This window comes from Leptonychotes weddellii, chromosome 8 (genome assembly GCF_054177405.1).
Source record: "Leptonychotes weddellii isolate Sample4059 chromosome 8, ASM5417740v2, whole genome shotgun sequence".
NCBI classification, from domain to species: Eukaryota; Metazoa; Chordata; class Mammalia; order Carnivora; family Phocidae; genus Leptonychotes; species Leptonychotes weddellii.
This window is the reverse complement of record NC_138376.1, coordinates 124,376,035-124,393,525: the sequence shown is the minus strand read 5'-3', so window position 1 is coordinate 124,393,525 and position 17,491 is coordinate 124,376,035. Positions and strand designations below refer to the sequence as shown.

Below are 17,491 nucleotides of genomic sequence, written 5' to 3'. Positions count from 1 at the left end.
GGCAGCACATTCCCGTGTGGTAAGATATTCACTGACTTCTGGGTGTGCCTACCCACTCCTTTTCCTTTAAAAGGGCCAATAATGCTCCAAACTTCCTGCCTCCTTTAGAGAGGCATGAACTGTCACAGGTGTTGGACAATAAAAGCGTTATGTTCTTAAAAAAAAAAAACCCATACTGCTGTATTTAACATACTGCTGTGTTTTGACTAGAATAGTTTTAATAAGCCCCACGTGAACAACAAAGACAGGTTTTCTGGGAAGAAAGAGAGGCCTTTCCTCCCTCGTCCACTTCAGGGGCAGAGGCGAATTTGTGCGTCTGAGACGTGCTGGCAGGTGGAAGCATGTACTCGAAAGCCCTCCTCCCTCCTCCCTGGCCCGTGCTGACAACAGAGGAGCCGGGAAGCCCAGTCAGCAAGCGCGCTGCAGTGAGTCACCTCGGCAAAGACAAATCAAGCCAGTCCCCACCTGCTGTCCCCAGCGTGCTATTCACTTCGCCCGGCATGGTCTGCGCGTTGTTCTTAAGCTTTACCGAGCATCCGAAATCGCCCAGCTTGATGAGTCCGGAGGAGGTGAGGAAGATGTTGGCACCTAACAACAAACAAGCGCTCGTCGGGCTCAGGAACACGCGGACAGCATTTTCAGCTACACGGCAGCCCCAATTCCCAGGAGTGTGAGTCACAAACCAAATAATGTCAAGGTTGATAAAACCTGACTTACGAAGCACAATCATAGAAAGATTTTCAGCCTTGTTCACAAATGTGAATACAAGGCAAAGACATTTTCGTATCAGTACAGACAGCTTTGAACAAATACCAGCACAGATTCTAACGCGGAAGACACAGGGAGAGCCCTCCACAGGAGTTACTCGTAAGCTACAACGGCTTGTGGTGGCCTCGTCTGAAGACCAGAGTCGCGAACAGGGACAGGAAGCAACGTGGAGTGAGAACGCGCGCACACACTGCTGTTCTCTGCAGGCCTGGCTGAGGCTGCCCTGGGCTGACTTCGCGCTGAGACGGCAGAGATGCTTCCGGAGCCTCCTTACATCTCTCAAAGCAACACACACGCTTCCCTCGGACTCTAGCTGGAATCTGGGGTCACTGCTCACGGCTCCAGGCAGCTCTAGGCTACAAGATACTGTTGCCCCAGTGGGGCCACACATCGCCGGCACTGTGCGTCCAACGGCACCTTTCTCAGAAAGCGTTACAGAGCCACTCAAGTTAGACAGCCAGCCACACAGTGAGCTGACGTCTAGCAGATAGTCCTCAGCGCCTGAGTGCTCCCAGCACAGACGGTCCCCACAGTGGACTCGACGGTGCGAACTTCACGACTCTGGAGCTAGTCCACATCTGCACACTTGCCATACTGAATCGTAAAAAATATCACAAGCACACAAGTGAACAGACTTGATTCAAGGACCCTGAGGAATTCTCTTCATGGCCATGGCTGATGACACAGGAAGGTCCCATTTCGTGACAGGGGTCAGAGACTGAGTTCAGGTGTCTGCGGCAGAACACCTGGAAACAGGCCATGCTGGGGCCTGACAAAGAGCCAATTAAACAAATGCTCAGAACGATCCCAGGCAGCAGAGCAATGTGGAAGATGGGCAGGTGGGGAGGCAACAAGGCTGGTGGGTGCTGGGGACTCAGGGGGAGCCACTGGAGGGAGAATGGACGATCCTTACACTCAGACCAAAGCAGGTTCTGGAGTGATCCAGCCCCGCCCTGGGTCAAGCGCCTGGTCGGGAGCCAGCCAATTCTAGAGTGAACGTGTCTAGGCCGGCCTCGGACTATGTGACAGAGTGGAATCCTTCAGTCTGGGGCCCATCAGAGACAAATAATTTGTCACTTTCATTATCCCCAGTTTCCCCAAATACAAAGGTCAGGCGCAAATGCCAGAGGGACAGTTGTGAGACGAGCATGACTATTCCCTCAAGCCAGAAGAGAAAAGCTCTTCGAATCAATCAACATGACCAAGTTGGTTGTTAGCAGAATCCTACACGGGAGGACGTTGGTGTCAATAAACCTTGTCTCCCAAAACAGAGCTTACACTAGCATTTCAGATTCACTGTCGCTTTACATATTCACGACATTCATATGGAAACACCTCAGAGTCTCGACACGGAGGAAAGGATGCTCTGATCGTGAATGTCTAGTAAATCTACAAGCCTGGCTAAATCAGCCTACAAAAAACAAATTTCATTCTTGGGGGAAACAGATCTCAATGAAAACAGCGTTATGCAGAGAGACAGAGCAGACGTCTCTGTTCATGGATGGGGACGTGTGTTCCACACAGTCTCTCGATCCCGGGTTCTTTCTGGAAGTGTATCGACAGCAAAGGCACTTCCTTCTAGAGAAACGATGTGTGGGAGTGGGACCGAGTGTCTTGGTGGCACCTACTATGCGGAGGGCACGTAGTCTGGTCTCCACGGCAGCCAGGTGGGGGTGAGGATTACCTTTGATGTCACGGTGAACTATGCCGTGCTCATGGAGGACATTGATTGCGATCGTGATCTGCTTTGAATACAGCCTGATGACGTGCTCCTGAAGCCCCAGCCTCGACACCTCTTCTAACGTCCCCTCGTCACAGTACTCCATGAAGATGTACATTTCTTCCTGTGGGAGGAAGAAGATGCAGCTGTGTTTACATGTACACCAAGGGAAGAATCTGGACAACGTCACAGGTTGCACCCCAAAGGAATCTTCTTTCTAATGGTAAGCTATACTCATCATCCTCAACACTGAACTTGTCTGAGAACAGTCATTCCTCACTCCTACACAGAGGTGTCTGCCTGCCTCCTGTCTGGAATTATACAGCTAGTCGGGGTAAGAGTGTCTTCTCCAAATCACAGGTGATAAATTATCTATAATCCTCCGAAATTAAAGTCTGCTATATAATCTCAGACAGGGACCAACAGGGCTGTCCCTATCAATGTATTATTAAGTACTGAAACACATCCTTTTCAGATATGAATTTATTTGTGAAAACATTAAAAATCACCACTATTCAACTTCCCCTGGAAGTTCAGACTCCACCAAGATGCTCCAAGTTATCCTCTTTCCCTCCAAGGGTTTACTTCTAAACACAAGGGGGTAAACGAATTTGAAGTTTTAACTTTCTCATTTCGCTACGGTTCCTTAAATACACGCAAAAGAAAAATCAGCATTACTGGACAGTGCACTCAACAGTGGTTCAGTCAAAAATGGGGTGAAAAAAGTAACGCGCTGTGTAAGGGGCATTTTAGAAGAATCTTCTGATCGGCAGGATGGGTTTCAGTGCTTTATAATGTCGGGTTAACGACTACAGTCTACAACTTACATTTTAGGAAGAACTCCTCTAGTTTCAGAGAGAAGGCAGAAATGATGTAACTCATGGAGATTTCCTGATAATTAGGCAAAGTTACTGTGCTCTGAAATGAGAAGACCTGCGATGTAGAACAGGACTCCGACTGTGCCCTTACTGATGCCTCACACAAAACCGCATGATCAAAGTTGGCTTACTCTATGAAGCTCCACACCAAAATACCGAACCAGATTGGGGTGTTTGATGCCCTCAAAGATTTTCAATTCGTCTGCAGTTTCCTTGATAGTTTTATGGTCATTAGGCTGAAATCGAATCTGTAAAGAGAAAACCGTTGATCAGCGCTGGTCCCGTCACGAACCAGAAACAAGACACCTTTACCCACGAGGGCCTCCTGACATCTGCATCCTCCAGACGCTAGGGACTGTGGTCAGTGTGTCTATGACTTGACTTGGAGTCTTTATCTTTGCTTTGTCATTCCAAGTGAATTAAACATGCCTGCTTTGGAATATTTGGTGAGAGAACAGCTAATAGGATCATTTTCATAACTGCAAACTGAATTCACAAAAACATTAAACATTCTGAGATCACAAGTGTATAGGTTCTGGGAAGATAAAAAGATGTGAGATGATTGTGCCCTTAACAAGTTTACAAAGGGCCACATGCACCCCAGTGTTGACAGCAGCAATGTCCACAAGAGCCAAGCTATGGAAAGAGCCCAGGTGTCCATCGACAGATGAATGGATAAAGAAGACGTGGTCCATATATACAATGGAATATTACTCAGCCATCAGCAAAATGAAAGCTTGCCATTTGCAACGATGTGGATGGAAACAGAAGGTATTACGCTAAGCGAAATAAGTTAGAGAAACAATGATCATATGATCTCACTCATATGTGGAATTTAAGAAACAAAACAGAGCATCACAGGGGAAAAGAGGAAAAAATAAAACGACGAAATCAGAGAGGGAGACAAACGATAAGAGACTCTTAATCATTGGAAACAAACTGAAGGTTGCTAGAGGGGAGGGGGTAGCAGGATGGGGTAACTGGGTGATGGGCATTAAGGAGGGCACGTGATGGAATGAGCACTGGGTGTTCTATGCAACTGATGAATCACTGACCTCTGAAACTAATAATACATTATATGTTAACTAACTGAATTTAAGTTTCAAAAAAAAAGTTTACGACTGGGGCGCCTGGGTGGCTCAGTCAGTTAAGCGGCTGCATTCGGCTCAGGTCATGATCCCAGGGTTGTGGGACAGAGGCCTGCATCGGGCTCCCTACTCAGTGGGGAGTCTGCTTCTCCCTTCCTCTCTCCTCACTCGTGCTCTCCCTCTCAAATAAATAAATAAAACACAGGAGCGGGGGCAGAGGTGGGGAGGAGAGGCAGAGGGAAAGGGAGAAGCAGGCTCCCCGCTGAGCAGGGAGCCTTCGATCTCCGCACCCGAGATCATGACCTGAGCTGAAAGCAGACGCTTAACTGACTGAGCCACCCAGGCGTCCTAAATAAAATCTTTTTTTTTTAAAAAAAAAGAAGTTCGTGACCCAGCGGGAACAAGGTGGTAGAGGCGGTGCAGGTGAGTGTCGTCCCACGCAGGAGCTGCGAGAGGGAGGGCCACGGCAGCTCCGGCCTCTTCCCCCATAGGCTCCTCTGCCCCTCGAGTCCCAAAGGGTCTCCTCCTGAGCAATTACAGTGTTTGCTTCCCTGACGGGCCTCCTCAGGTTTTCCCTGCTCTCCCCCATTGTACCTCCAGCTATTGAAATGCTGCTCATTTCTGAAACTGACCACAAACGGTAACTTTTCCACCAGCTCCCTGATAAGACTGTTACCACCGCCCTCTCAGCCTTCAGCTAACTTTCTGGCCTCCCTCTGTATGGCACTTAGCACACCTGGGTGGAGGCAGAATTATCTGTGCACCGGGTTTGGGCGTCCTCACTGGAATCGGACACTCCATCATCCCAGGGCATCTGCCTAGATGACTCAACATGGAGGCAGCCAAGCTAGCTCTAGGTGCTAAGAACAGCCTCGAAAACGAGCTTCTTCACCAAACCTCTATCACACAGAGGCTTCAAACCAAAAGGCCCCCCACAAGGCCAGACCACTCACCTCCTTCATAGCCATCAACTCGCCTGTGTCAACACTGATACAGGTGTAGACCTTCCCATACTGCCCCTCCCCTGTGAACAGAACAAACACACTGCTCTCAGTCACCAAAGCGAGGCCATTTTAAGTCACTCAGATGTATAATAATCTTCCCCAAGTCTGGTTCTATATTTATATAATCTACAATTATCTACTATTGCAAGACCCAAAATGTTTCTGAACGTTCCCCAATGACTGAAGGCAATCTCTTGGCTGTGCCTTCCCTGTAAAAATCTAGAGTAGAAGTGACTTTGGCAAACCCGAGGAGGGGCATGAAGGTGCACACTTCTGAGCCCTTACGGCCCTCAGGGAGGTCAGGGCCGGGGGTCAGGAGTAAGCCCGGCCACCGGCTAACTACGCCTCATTGCTGCACGGCCCGGGCTGTGTGGGAGTGGATATTCGACCAACACATCTTTGGGGACATTAAGCGAAGGGGATATATGACTAAGCCTGATAACAAGAATTGATAAAATTTATAAAGCACTTGATTTTTTCAGTGTTTTCTGCCCTAACTGATAGCTCTACGGAACGCTGAGGGTTTCCTGGGGGCTCACAGAGTCCTATTACTACAACTGTGTTGGCCTCTTCAGACCTAAACACTCCCTGGAGAGATGCATTTAAAAGACGGAAGGGTCTGAAACATGGTCAGGCTCCTTCTGTCACACGAGCCACCAGCAGTTATTTTACAAGAGGCGCTTCACCTAGAAATTAATTAATAGGCAATGTTTTAGGGAAGACTGTCTCTATCTGTACCCAGTCTCTCTTCAATAATGTGCTGGAAGAAATAAGGTCATAAGAACATCAACTGGAACTAATGGGTAAAGTTTATGTAGTTCGTCCACTGGCAACTTCTGGAGTTATCAAGCAAAACGATTCAATTTAATGAACCATTTAAAAAAATCTTTCTAAAATCTTCTCTTGTGCTGCTCTTAGAACACATTTTACAGACACATTATTTATACAAACTAAAAAACAGAACCCTCTGCAAAAGATATGCCATGTTATAAGAGAAAAGGACCAATTACATGATTTGGCCTAAAGACATGTAACTCTTGCCATTTCCAACAGAGGTTCCTCAATTTCCTTACCAATTTTGTTTCCTCTTTGCCACTTGAAGGTCACCTTCCTCAAGCCTACGTGCATAACGTTATCGTAAGATTTAGGGGTATCACACACTTGACCAATGATATTCTTTCTCCTCATTTCTCGATACCTCTTTTCTTCAAACAAGCGGACTGACTTCTGGATAGCTTCTATGGGTCCTTGTTTGGAAGCACTGTCTGCAGGGAGAATCACAAAGTCAGTAGTCCCAGTCACCACAGCGAGTCAATGTCCAGCAAACAGTAATAGAAACAGAGCAATACACATGAGCACTCCAGCACAGCACGGCTTATCGTCCTCTAGTCAGATACCCAGCAGGTGCGTTCAAGTCCATTGCAATCCAACAGCTCCAGAGGACACCACCCACTGCACAGACACACACAAAATACGGGCCAGTCAGGCAGAGCCGATGACTTCCTCCCTGCAGACTGCTGCTCAGACAGACATTGCAGTGACTTCCCATTTGCCTCCAGTCTCTCTGGTCTCCGAGCCACTCTTGTTGGCCAGAACTGTCTTACTAACAGGTAAAACCTGATCATGTCCCTTTCCTATTTAAATTTATTTCATGGTTCTCAACCTGTTTACCAAAAATCCAAGCCCTTCCTATGGCATTCACGACCCTGCAGAATTTGGACCTGGTTTATCTTTCCCAGTTCACTTTTGTCAGTATTCTCCTTTTCTTCTCCTACCACAGGCCCCAGACAAACCAAACTGAACAGACTCATATAGAACACTCCAAGCCGTTTCTCACTTCAAGCTTATGTCACACTCTCCTGCCTGTCTAAAATGCTGTCTTCCCACCACCGTGCCTGGGGAGTAGATCTCACGCATCACAGCTCCACTGAAATACCACACCTTTTCTCGGGAGCCATCTCTGGAGAGAAGCGAATTAAGTTGTCCCTTCTCTGGAAAGAGTCCAGAGCAAAGGCTCTGGAACCAGAATGCCCAGGTAAAATCCTGGCTTCGCCATTTTCCAGGTGTTTGAAAATGGGCAAGTTACCTGACTTCTTCACATATCAAATTCCTAATCTGTGCAATGAGGGTAATAATACCTCACGGACAAGCACTACTGTGAGTATTTAGTGAAATCATATGCGTAAAGCGCTAAGCCCTGTGCCCGGGACACGGCAACACTCAGTAAGATTTAGCTACTGTTTCTACTGTTCCTTACCTTCTCCTCAGGCTCCACATCTCTAGTTTTTCCACTTATTTTATCATGACCTACAGTGAAAAATAACTTCTACACATACAGAGATCTAAACAACAGTTTCATAAAACGATATTACTCTTACCACACGTGATTCAGACTCCATCCTATTTTTTTTTTTTTTAATGCAGACTGTACAACCCATCGATGGGTCACACCCGTCATGTGAAAAACACTGCCTTAGACGTGTCCCCTTACATACTCCTCATTCTGTATCCTCGCTATCTAAGAGCCTGAATTTTCTGGCCAACGAAGAGATCAAGGAGGACGAGGATGGCTGTGAGGTTAATTTGAGAAGAGAAATTCCCCAAGGTTTATAATGTTCTAATTATAGGTTCTTACTACAACCATTTCTTAAAAACATGAATCGCTGTTTTACCTCAATATATGACACATCAGGTCTCCTGGGCACAACAAGATTTCACAGCTATGAGCCCATGGACTCCACTGTCAAATATTTCTGGGAAAGGCTTTTTTTTTAAACAGTAAAAACTTCTCAAGATTTCTCCATCTTTGTTAATGCAAACTGTAACTGTCCCGGGAGTTCCGAAGTCCTCTTGACCACAAAGCATTTGTTTTGAAAATTATCACAAAGACCTGGCATGCGTGCGAAACTACTCGTGACGTGGGAGCCACTGGAGAGACTCTTCCCCGTCACCCAGGCTCCAGCCCATGGATCTCCCTGCCCTAAACCCGCCACACACATCTCGCCTGCCCTAGGCCTGGCAGTCATTTCTCGACTTCATTCCTTTTTTGAAAATCCCACCTTAGTCTGGTATCTGACACTGCATGACTGTAATGATATGCTAACCCATCTCCCCATTTCTTCCCCACTCCGGGCTAGCAGCTTCCTCCACCCCGGGGTCTTCCTAGCTCCTCCTCCCCACTCCCCGAACACACCAGGTGCCCAAGAGGCTGCAGGGCTGCCTGCCATCTCTGGGAAAGGCCTTAATCACTTAGCTGTCACTGAAAGACTGGCCACGGTCTGACTTCCCCCAGTCCCTTCAAGTTCACCTCCATTTACTGCTACACAATCACTGCGCCTCCCTCCAAATGTGTTTTTATCCTGTACTTTTCCTCCAGGCTTGATGCAGACCAGTTTTTCCTTCGAGAGTCAGCTCAAGCCTCACCCCTCCATGACATCCCCCGACTATTCCCGGCTTTGGTGGACAACATACTTCCAAGGGGCGATTGTCGGGTAAGAGCACCAGACTTGGAGACAGAAGCAGTGTGCGCTGATCCCAGCTCTGTCAGTTATCACCTTGGCCCAACTATTTGGCTTCTCAAAAACATTATCATACAGCGTTAAGACGTGAATAGTTCTTCATTTCACAAAGATTATTATATTCCTACGCCCACCCAAGGTGACTTACATAATCAACCACCATGACTGCTTGAAGAATACAAAGATGAATAAAACATGTTCCAGATCCAAAGGAGCTTATAATTTATTATAAGAAATAGGAAACGCATACAAACACAGTAATGTCACAGGTATAAAGTAATGTCACAGGTATAAAGTAATGTCACAGGTATAAAAGAGATCACAAAATATTAATGTAGATGGACTAATAATTCAAAAGCTAAAGCATATTTTAGCTGAAACTTCTCACTTTATGCTTAAACATCTTAAGTTCAACATTCTCTCTCTTACCCTTCGTCTGGCTGATAAGTGTCCGAAGTTCCCAGCTTCTTCGAGCTGACCCACCTGAATCACCTTTTGGATATGCTGGTTCTGGAAGAAGTATGTTTTTCACACAAATTAAGATTTATGGAACAAATATGCTTATGTAATTGAAAGCAAGACTGAAATGGTGCGTGGCAATGATTAGTTACCATCAACCTGTCCTTTCTGGTCATTAATTTCTATTTGACGTGAGTGTGAGAAGCTATCTTGACAATCAATTCTAGAAAACTATACCAAACTAAGAAGTTGTCATGATTACATGTTACATGATTACATTATGTTACATGATTTTAACTATATAAACCTTCCACAAATAACAAGACATCAGACTACTGAGCGGAAATTAGATTCTCTGGGGACCCCCCTCAAGAGGCCTGGCATTATAATAAAGCCTCAGTGTATCATTAACAAACCTACTGCAGGTTTGTATTTTTAAAGAAAATAAGAGTGCTTGGCAATTAAAGTATCAGGAATAATTTTCTTTGAAAAGCAACAAAAGTAGACCTAGAAAATGCAAGTACAGCTAAAAAGGCATCTATAGTAAAAAGCCAACATGTTGAATATCAAATGTTCTCCGGGAGCTCTGTCACCTCTTTCTCACTCTTCATTTCTTTCTGAGGCATAACCCATGGAAACTGGTAAACTGAGGCAGAGGATTCAGCCGGTTGAGACCAGAGTCTGCGCCTCACACACTCACCGTCGCGCTCCTCTGTGGGGCTTGAGTGGCGGCTCAGGGACCGAAACTGTAACTCGGCGGCTATGGAAGCCAACCGGTCGTTCTCAGGGACGCTGGAACCCCTGTTTCAAGATTTTTTTAAAAAATTGAGCTGTCAATTCAATGGAACTCAAAATGAAAGATCTGGGAGATTCTTCTAGAGCGGTAATTCTCAACTAGGGGTAATTTTGCCCGCTGGGGAAACCTGGTATCAAGTGAGTACAGGATAATGCGAAGGACAGCCCCCAGATACAGAATTAGGCACCCAAAGTGAACAGCGCTGCTACTGGGAAACCCTTCTCTGGAGCTGGGAAGGACAGTCGGATTTTTATCCTCCGCTGCTGGCACATGAGAACCTGACTGCGTAACGCTCTGTTTTAAGTTAAAAACAACAAAAGTACAAACAAAACAGGATTTATTCAAGGGTTACTGACATGTGTGGAAAGCTCCACCATTTAAGCCCAGGATGGATAAAAATTATTAGCCAAACAGAGCTAATATTTAAAATTCTGATCATACTATGTATTTATGTACTTAATTCTATTTAAAGTGTTAAAATTATTACATGATTCAAAAGATTTCAAATCTCTTACTAAGAAAATGCAAGGGCACACTTAATGATTTTTCAAGCAGTCGCCAAGCAAAGGGGCAGAAGAGCAGGAAGCTTAGCATGTAAAGAACAAAGTTAATTTGCTGCTTTTCCAGAATAAAGTTAAGTGTGTTTAGAAATCCAGAATGAATCCATACAGAGTAAAACCCAGAATTAAATAAGGGAAGTCTTAAAATTATAATTTGAATAATCCAAGGTAAGTATGGCCTGAGTTTATTAACAAGTTTCGTGTGTATGAGCGATACCATGCTGCTTTCCATCAGATGCTGAATAGATTTAAGGCGACAGGGTTCTACTGAACAGATGTTCACAAATTATGAAGTATGCACTGCTTTTTTATTTCCCTAAACTCTCAAATCTAGCATAATTGTTAAGTCTGAAGAGAGCGGGACATCCTCTATTGCCATGGGGTTCATCAAAAAGTCTTGACGCCATTTCATGGAAAAATCACGGATACTGAAGTGAAGAGACCCGCGACTCCTAAAGCCACACCCAAGACTGTGCTGCCAAGCAGAGGTCACACGACCCCTCTATTTTCCTGATCTCCCAGAGATAAAATTAGCCAATTCCACATCCTCAGAGACTTTTGCTGGGCAAAAAATATACTTAAAAGAAATAGTGTGCTGATGAATGTTTAACTACTAGCTGTGGAGTTCTACAATTTCAGTGGTGTAACAACCGGCTTGCGAAATTCCTGAAAAATTAACAATCAGGCTCACAAAGCAGTAAGAGCCCAGCCCCAACAAACAGAACACTGTAAAAAAGTTTTATAAACATGGTAAGATCACTAAAGCCCAGACTATTTCCTAAGTCAAACCAAATCAAATCAAAACATTCAAAGGCTGCTGTGGGGCACAGTAAGACTTCACTCACAGGGCTGACGGGTCTCTAGTACAGGAAGGGCCGCACACCGTGAGGTGGGGGCCTTCCTGCTGACGCTGGAAGTCTTGGCCATCATTCGGCTTCCCCCCCGCAGCACGTTCACAAGCGCCGGGCTATACCAGGACGTCGGCGGGGCACGTGCCTCCACCTCGGGGTCTGTTGCACAGGCCCACCACAAAGGGGCTGTTAAGGCCCAAAGTTAAACTGAACAGGAGCCGGGCTCAAACACAGGAGTGCGGCAAACCACCAGCGGCTAAGCGCATCTCCACCTGGCCTTGCTGTCCTCTGCCCACCATCACCTACACACCACCAGAGAGTCAAGAGATTGTGATTCCTTTGTAAAAAATGGCCTTCGAGATGGCAGACTATGATGGTGGTAAAATTTCTATGTGTTAAGAATCATCCAAAAGATGAAGAATACTTATGAAATGCTACTCACAATGGACTGAAAACAACCTCCACAAAGCCGAAGACTAAATGCACATGAAGGCCGACCACACGTACCTCACTTTTACACTAAAATACACTTAATGTACCACACCTCCAGCTCACAAATGCCTTAAGCCACAGTTCAGGAACCTCTACAAAAGTGGGGGGCGTTCCTCCCTTTTCTAGTTTTGCAGGAATGGTGTGCAAACGTGGAAGCAGCGGGTCACTGGTGAAGTGCTCTCCGCCCCCGTGTCTGCACGTGAGGGCAAGTGGCTTCCCTTCACCCTGAGTTACACTTACAAAAAAGTAGTTTCAGTGCCTCCTTCAGGGACAGGAGGGCATATGTGGAAACATTTGCCATGAAATGCTCTCAACATAAAAATGAAGAAGGTAAATGGGAATCTGTTTAATGGTAAACTGTTAATTGTCTTGGTTGACAGCTTAAGCTGTAAAATACGTTGACTTTTCTTAGATTATAGATGTTTATCACTACAAATTACGAGCAGTTATTATTTTAATGAATGAGAAGAATGGAAATGTTTGTAGAAATTTTAGACTGTTACAAAGTAAGTCTAAAGACATTTTAGTGTTTCTTCAATTCTAAAGCTATAGGTCATCTTTCTGCCAACAACATACTAATATTTTTTCTTTGGAGCAAGATACAGGGCACTGACTTCCTTCACAGTTTCATCTTTTTTGCTCAGATTACCCTCAACCCATAGAGTTTTATTTGACTCTATCACCATCTTTATCGGAAGATGAGAAGAGTACCAGTGTACCCCCTCTGCCAGACGTAAGGGGAGAGTTAAGAGTGACCGAATGTCCTTTCTCCGTTAAGTCTATGAGACCTTGACGAAATCCTCTGTCAAAACTAACAACTAGAATGGGAAGAAGCACAACACACTCCTTACCTATATGGAAGACTCAAGCAAGAGGCTTTCTGGAGCTTGCCAAGTGTCTGATAGCTCTCTCTAGTAATGATACGCTCTCCATATAAGATACGAACCCCGTGAACACATTTTTCCAACTTTCATAAACTATTTCTAATCAATAATTCTATAAATTAGAAAACTTGTTAGAAAAGTGATCCTCCGAAAATACAAATCCCCACCTAATGGTGTTAACTAGAGCCATCTCTGAGCTACGTTGGGACCGACCCCTCAAGAAAGGCACTACTTGCCAAAATTCTCACGTCCCCTTCGGTGGGGACCAGGCTCTTCGGTCTGATACTCCGAAGAGCTGTTACTGGCAGGGAGTCTGGTCATTGTGGTTAACATCAGCTCCGAGGAAATATGAATCAGGCAAATTATGTACTCGTGCTTCTGGGTGCTAGAGCCTTAGGGGGGGCGACACGTCCCCGGGCCACGTCCCAAAGCTGAGGCCGCTGCAGAAGTGCCCAGGAGGGGGCCAAGGAGGCATGCCACTGGTGGAGGGTGACTACCTGGTATCATGGGCACTGCTGACAGGTTTGGCTGGCACAGAGTCGCTGCCCGAGGGGCCGGGGCGACCGGCGGCGGCCGCAGCAGTGACAGAAGCAGCAGCGGGGCTGCCGTGGCTCCGCGCGTCCGAAGGCACGCTCCGAGTGCTGAGACGAGAAGAAAAGCTTCAGGAACACAGCTGAGAAAAGGGACTGGACTCTCCAGTGGTTTTCAATTAAGAATACAATAGAGTGAGGAAGTGAAAAATATTTAAAAATATAAAATGCAAATTTTTCTTTGAGATTCAGGTCTAGGCGTAAAAAAGAAAAAAAAACTAATTATTTTGAAAAATAATTGTGGTCTTCTCCTAGCAAATACTGTCAAATAAAATTAACTTTTAAAAAGTGATTCTACAGGGGAGAGAAAATGCTCACTCCCTCAAGATGCAGAAATGCCACCACATTCAAGGGAAATACTTTGTACTAGGGTTTCAGAACTCACTCTAGTATTTAAGTTGCTTCAAGATTACAGACACACATGAAAGTCAAGACTGGAAAGATCATTCCAATTTTTCTTCACCTCTAAACTGACGTGTAGGATTGTTTTTCAAATGTTTACTATGCTATGCACACTCAAATTTGTTTTTGTAAGGTCATTTTCAAAGAAAGAGAAAGAAAGAATTATTCCAAAGCCAGCAAGCATTTAGTAGCTTGAGGTTACAAATAAGCTGAGAAACTAAGTTATCTGGAAAGGTACAAGTCTGTTTTAAAGTTGCACGTTTTCTTCTCTTGCAACTAAGGCACACTGTGGTGTATCTTCGAGATAATGCAACTAAGAGCTTTTAAAACAGTGTGCACGAGAACACAGAAAAAACACTCAGTGATCAGAGCAAGCTCCAGCAGCCGTCGGAGCAGAAGCATGAAGCTCAGAGAAGAACCCAGACAGCAAACGGCTACATAAGCTCCAAATACCTGAATCCCTCTGGAGTCGGGATGATTAGATGTGGGTTAGGAGGGTCACTGTGGCATCGCGGCACCTTCACAGGACGGGGGCTGTTCCGATGAATAGCTGCCAGTGACAATGGTGATAAATGCGACTTGTTAAAGGAGTCAACAGAAAAAGCCAAAGCAGGTCCCTACACAGAAACTGACTTTGCTGGTGGCCAAAATAAACCCATTATGTAAGTTAAGAAAATTGTATCACATAGACCAACGTTGTTGAAAACGCACTTTTTAAAAATTAATAAAAGGTGTATTATACATTCAAACTTTGAGCCATCAAAAACATTTCTGAAATCCTGGAGAGAAAGTACACAATGGACAGGAAACAAACAATGTGACCCAGCTAGAGACGGAGATAACAAAGAGTTCTTGATGCTGGCTACATTTTTAGAAAGATTCTGGCCTGTGCTGACACTTCAACAGGTTCTGAGTCAGGGATGGTCACTGTCATTTTCCTGAGTATACGGAGTTTTATTTAATTCCTTTAAACCAAACGAGGAGGATCAGACACAGTTTAAGTGGGTTATTCATCTTTTCAGAACATGTTTTCTTCTCTTCTTTGTTTAAATATTCTGGTAAAAACTAGATAAAATTTAAAATAAAAATTTAAAGGGTCCTTGCCTAGTGATTACAGAAACGCTGATAATTCTCCTTTCCCCAAACCAGACACCACTGGGGTACCACACGTGTTACATTTTGTCTATTTCGCCCTGACTGACACATGTTCTCTTACTTTTCACTTGGTTTTAACCCTCCTTAGTTTTTTAAATGTTGTCTTTTCTCTTCAGGTGAATAATTTCACGCCATATGTTTTATTTCATCTACATATGCCTTACCCTAAATGGAATAAAGAACCTTCTTCACGGTTCTGATTTGTCTGTTGTCAATAACATTACACAAGAAACACCGAAATCCCCAAAATGGAGAGATCTGAAGGGAAAACTTGCAAAGCAAAAATCAAGCAATTACTACGAAAAAATTCAGGCAATTTGTGTCTCTGGCTCATTATCTCAACCATTACGAAAGTAAATGAAAGAACTCCAACAGTAACAAAGGTAAAAAGAGAAAAAAAAAAGGCAATAAAAATGCTTCGGGAAGGAAGGTGATGTCTTTAATTCAGCAAACATACTGGGAACTTTGGAGTCAAGTATCACTACAAAATTTCATCTTCAAAGTATAAAAGAAAGATGCTGCTAAAACACACGCATAGGAGTTCCACATTCTTCATATATGAGAGAGAACATTTAAGAGTATATATAAGTAAGGGGCGCCTGGGTGGCTCAGTTGGTTGGGCGACTGCCTTCGGCTCAGGTCATGATCCTGGGGTCCCTGGATCGAGTCCCACATCAGGCTCCCTACTCAGCAGAGAGTCTGCTTCTCCCTCTGACCCTAACCCCTCTCATGTGCTCTCTCATTCTCTCTCTCTCAAATAAATAAATAAAATCATAAAAAAAAAAAAGTTACAACTTTCTAAGGCATAAAAATTTTAAAAAAGAGTATATATAAGTAACTGCTGCAAAACTGTGATTATTTCATTGAAAAGAAAATCCAAACGGTCAATAAACATAAAATAGACGCTCTAATTTCACTAGTGATATTTACTATAGAGATGCTTCTCAGGGCAAAAACTAACAAAACATGGGGCGCCTGGGTGGCTCAGTCGGTGAAGCGTCTGCCTTCGGCTCAGGTCATGATCCCGGGGTCCTGGGATCGAGCCCCGCGTCGTGCTCCCTGCTCAGCAGAGAGCCTGCTTTTCCCTCTGCCTACTTGTGGCTCTCTCTGTCAAATAAATAAAATTAAAAAACCAATGTCCACAAGGAAAGGGTGCAAAGAACTGTAATACACCCACTAACGGACACAATGCAGCCACTAAGGAGAACAACTTGGATCTCTACCCGTTGACAGGGAGGAATTTCTACAGCTGTCGGGTCAGAAGAGCAAGAGATGAGTATCCAATGTGGCCCAACCTTTACGCCATAGAACGAGCAGCCTGTCTGTGCTTGCGTGGTGCCAGGAGCATAAAGGAGGCAGAACGCATCTGTACAATTACGTGAGCGTGCAGAACCGAGGGAAGGCTATCCACCAGGCTGCCCTCGGTGGTTCCGAGTGCGGAGCAGCGGGGAGGAAGACAGGCAGCGGGAACGACAGCTGGTGTGCTCTCCCTTTCCCTAACTGCCCTTGTAAGGACAGAGCACAAAGCCAGATGCAGACTGCTGCCGTGCACAGAGCACTACAGCTTACAAAATGTAAATGCACAGCCCTCAAGAGCATCGATGTTGAGCACGTGCAGAGGAGGCTCAGTGATGTTACCCGGGCAGCCCCGGGTCACCGGGCTGTCTGGCAATCTGACTCTCAGCCAGTGCTACTTCCACCAAGCCACGTGGCCCCGAAGACAAAGAGCACCTCCCGCCTACAGACAGCACTGCTAACCAACCACCCACCGGCAGCTGGGGGAGAGGCACACAGATAATTAGGGACCCCACGGCAGCAGTGATTACCCATCAACCGTGGGAGTACAACTGTTTTCTTTCTTTCCTCTGTAGCATTTTTCTACATGTATATTTTCTACATTTCTCTCCATACTCTATGTTATAATTTTGCTACCATGAAAATGATTCCGTATGTAGTTAAGTTATTTTAAAGAAGTGATTTTTACTGAATTATAGATCATGTATTCTTAGTGAAATATTTTAGGAGATCAGAAAATCCAAGTTTTTAGGATAATATGATTAATCAAAAGTTCCATAAGAATATAGAATGCTATAAAATTGTAACATTATATACAATGTTCAAAGAGTTTTGCAAATGATAACTTCCATTTCATAACAGCCTTGGGAGAAAAAAAGGTATAAAATGAGTAACTGAGTGAATTTTAAAGACAGAGAAACCAAGCATTAAGACCTGGTCTACTAAATTTTCTGTGGCTAGCAAGCACCCTTTAAGATACAGTTCCTGCTAAATAAGTTTACCATTTATGAATTATTTTATTTTGTGTAAT

At 44.8% G+C, this 17,491-nt stretch overlaps 1 protein-coding gene across 5 annotated transcripts in view; it reads right to left on the bottom strand.

Moving 5' to 3' along the window:
• MAP3K4 (mitogen-activated protein kinase kinase kinase 4) overlaps positions 1-17,491 on the bottom strand; it is a 94,027-nt gene that overhangs the window by 7,899 nt on the left and 68,637 nt on the right. For 3 of the 5 annotated variants that reach the window (XR_014148048.1, XM_006734278.3, XM_031029205.2), the window contains exons 16-24: positions 14,464-14,560; positions 13,516-13,659; positions 10,136-10,236; positions 9,406-9,486; positions 6,532-6,723; positions 5,408-5,478; positions 3,498-3,614; positions 2,453-2,612; positions 466-588 (exon numbers count right to left, since the gene is read on the bottom strand). Coding sequence is in view for 4 of the 5 variants with exons in the window: in XM_006734278.3 (XP_006734341.1) it covers positions 466-588; positions 2,453-2,612; positions 3,498-3,614; positions 5,408-5,478; positions 6,532-6,723; positions 9,406-9,486; positions 10,136-10,236; positions 13,516-13,659; positions 14,464-14,560 (1,086 nt within the window). In the remaining variant the exon portion in view is untranslated. The remainder of the gene's footprint in view (positions 1-465; positions 589-2,452; positions 2,613-3,497; positions 3,615-5,407; positions 5,479-6,531; positions 6,724-9,405; positions 9,487-10,135; positions 10,237-13,515; positions 13,660-14,463; positions 14,561-17,491) is intronic. The other 2 variants (XM_006734279.2, XM_031029206.2) reach the window with 1 other exon arrangement.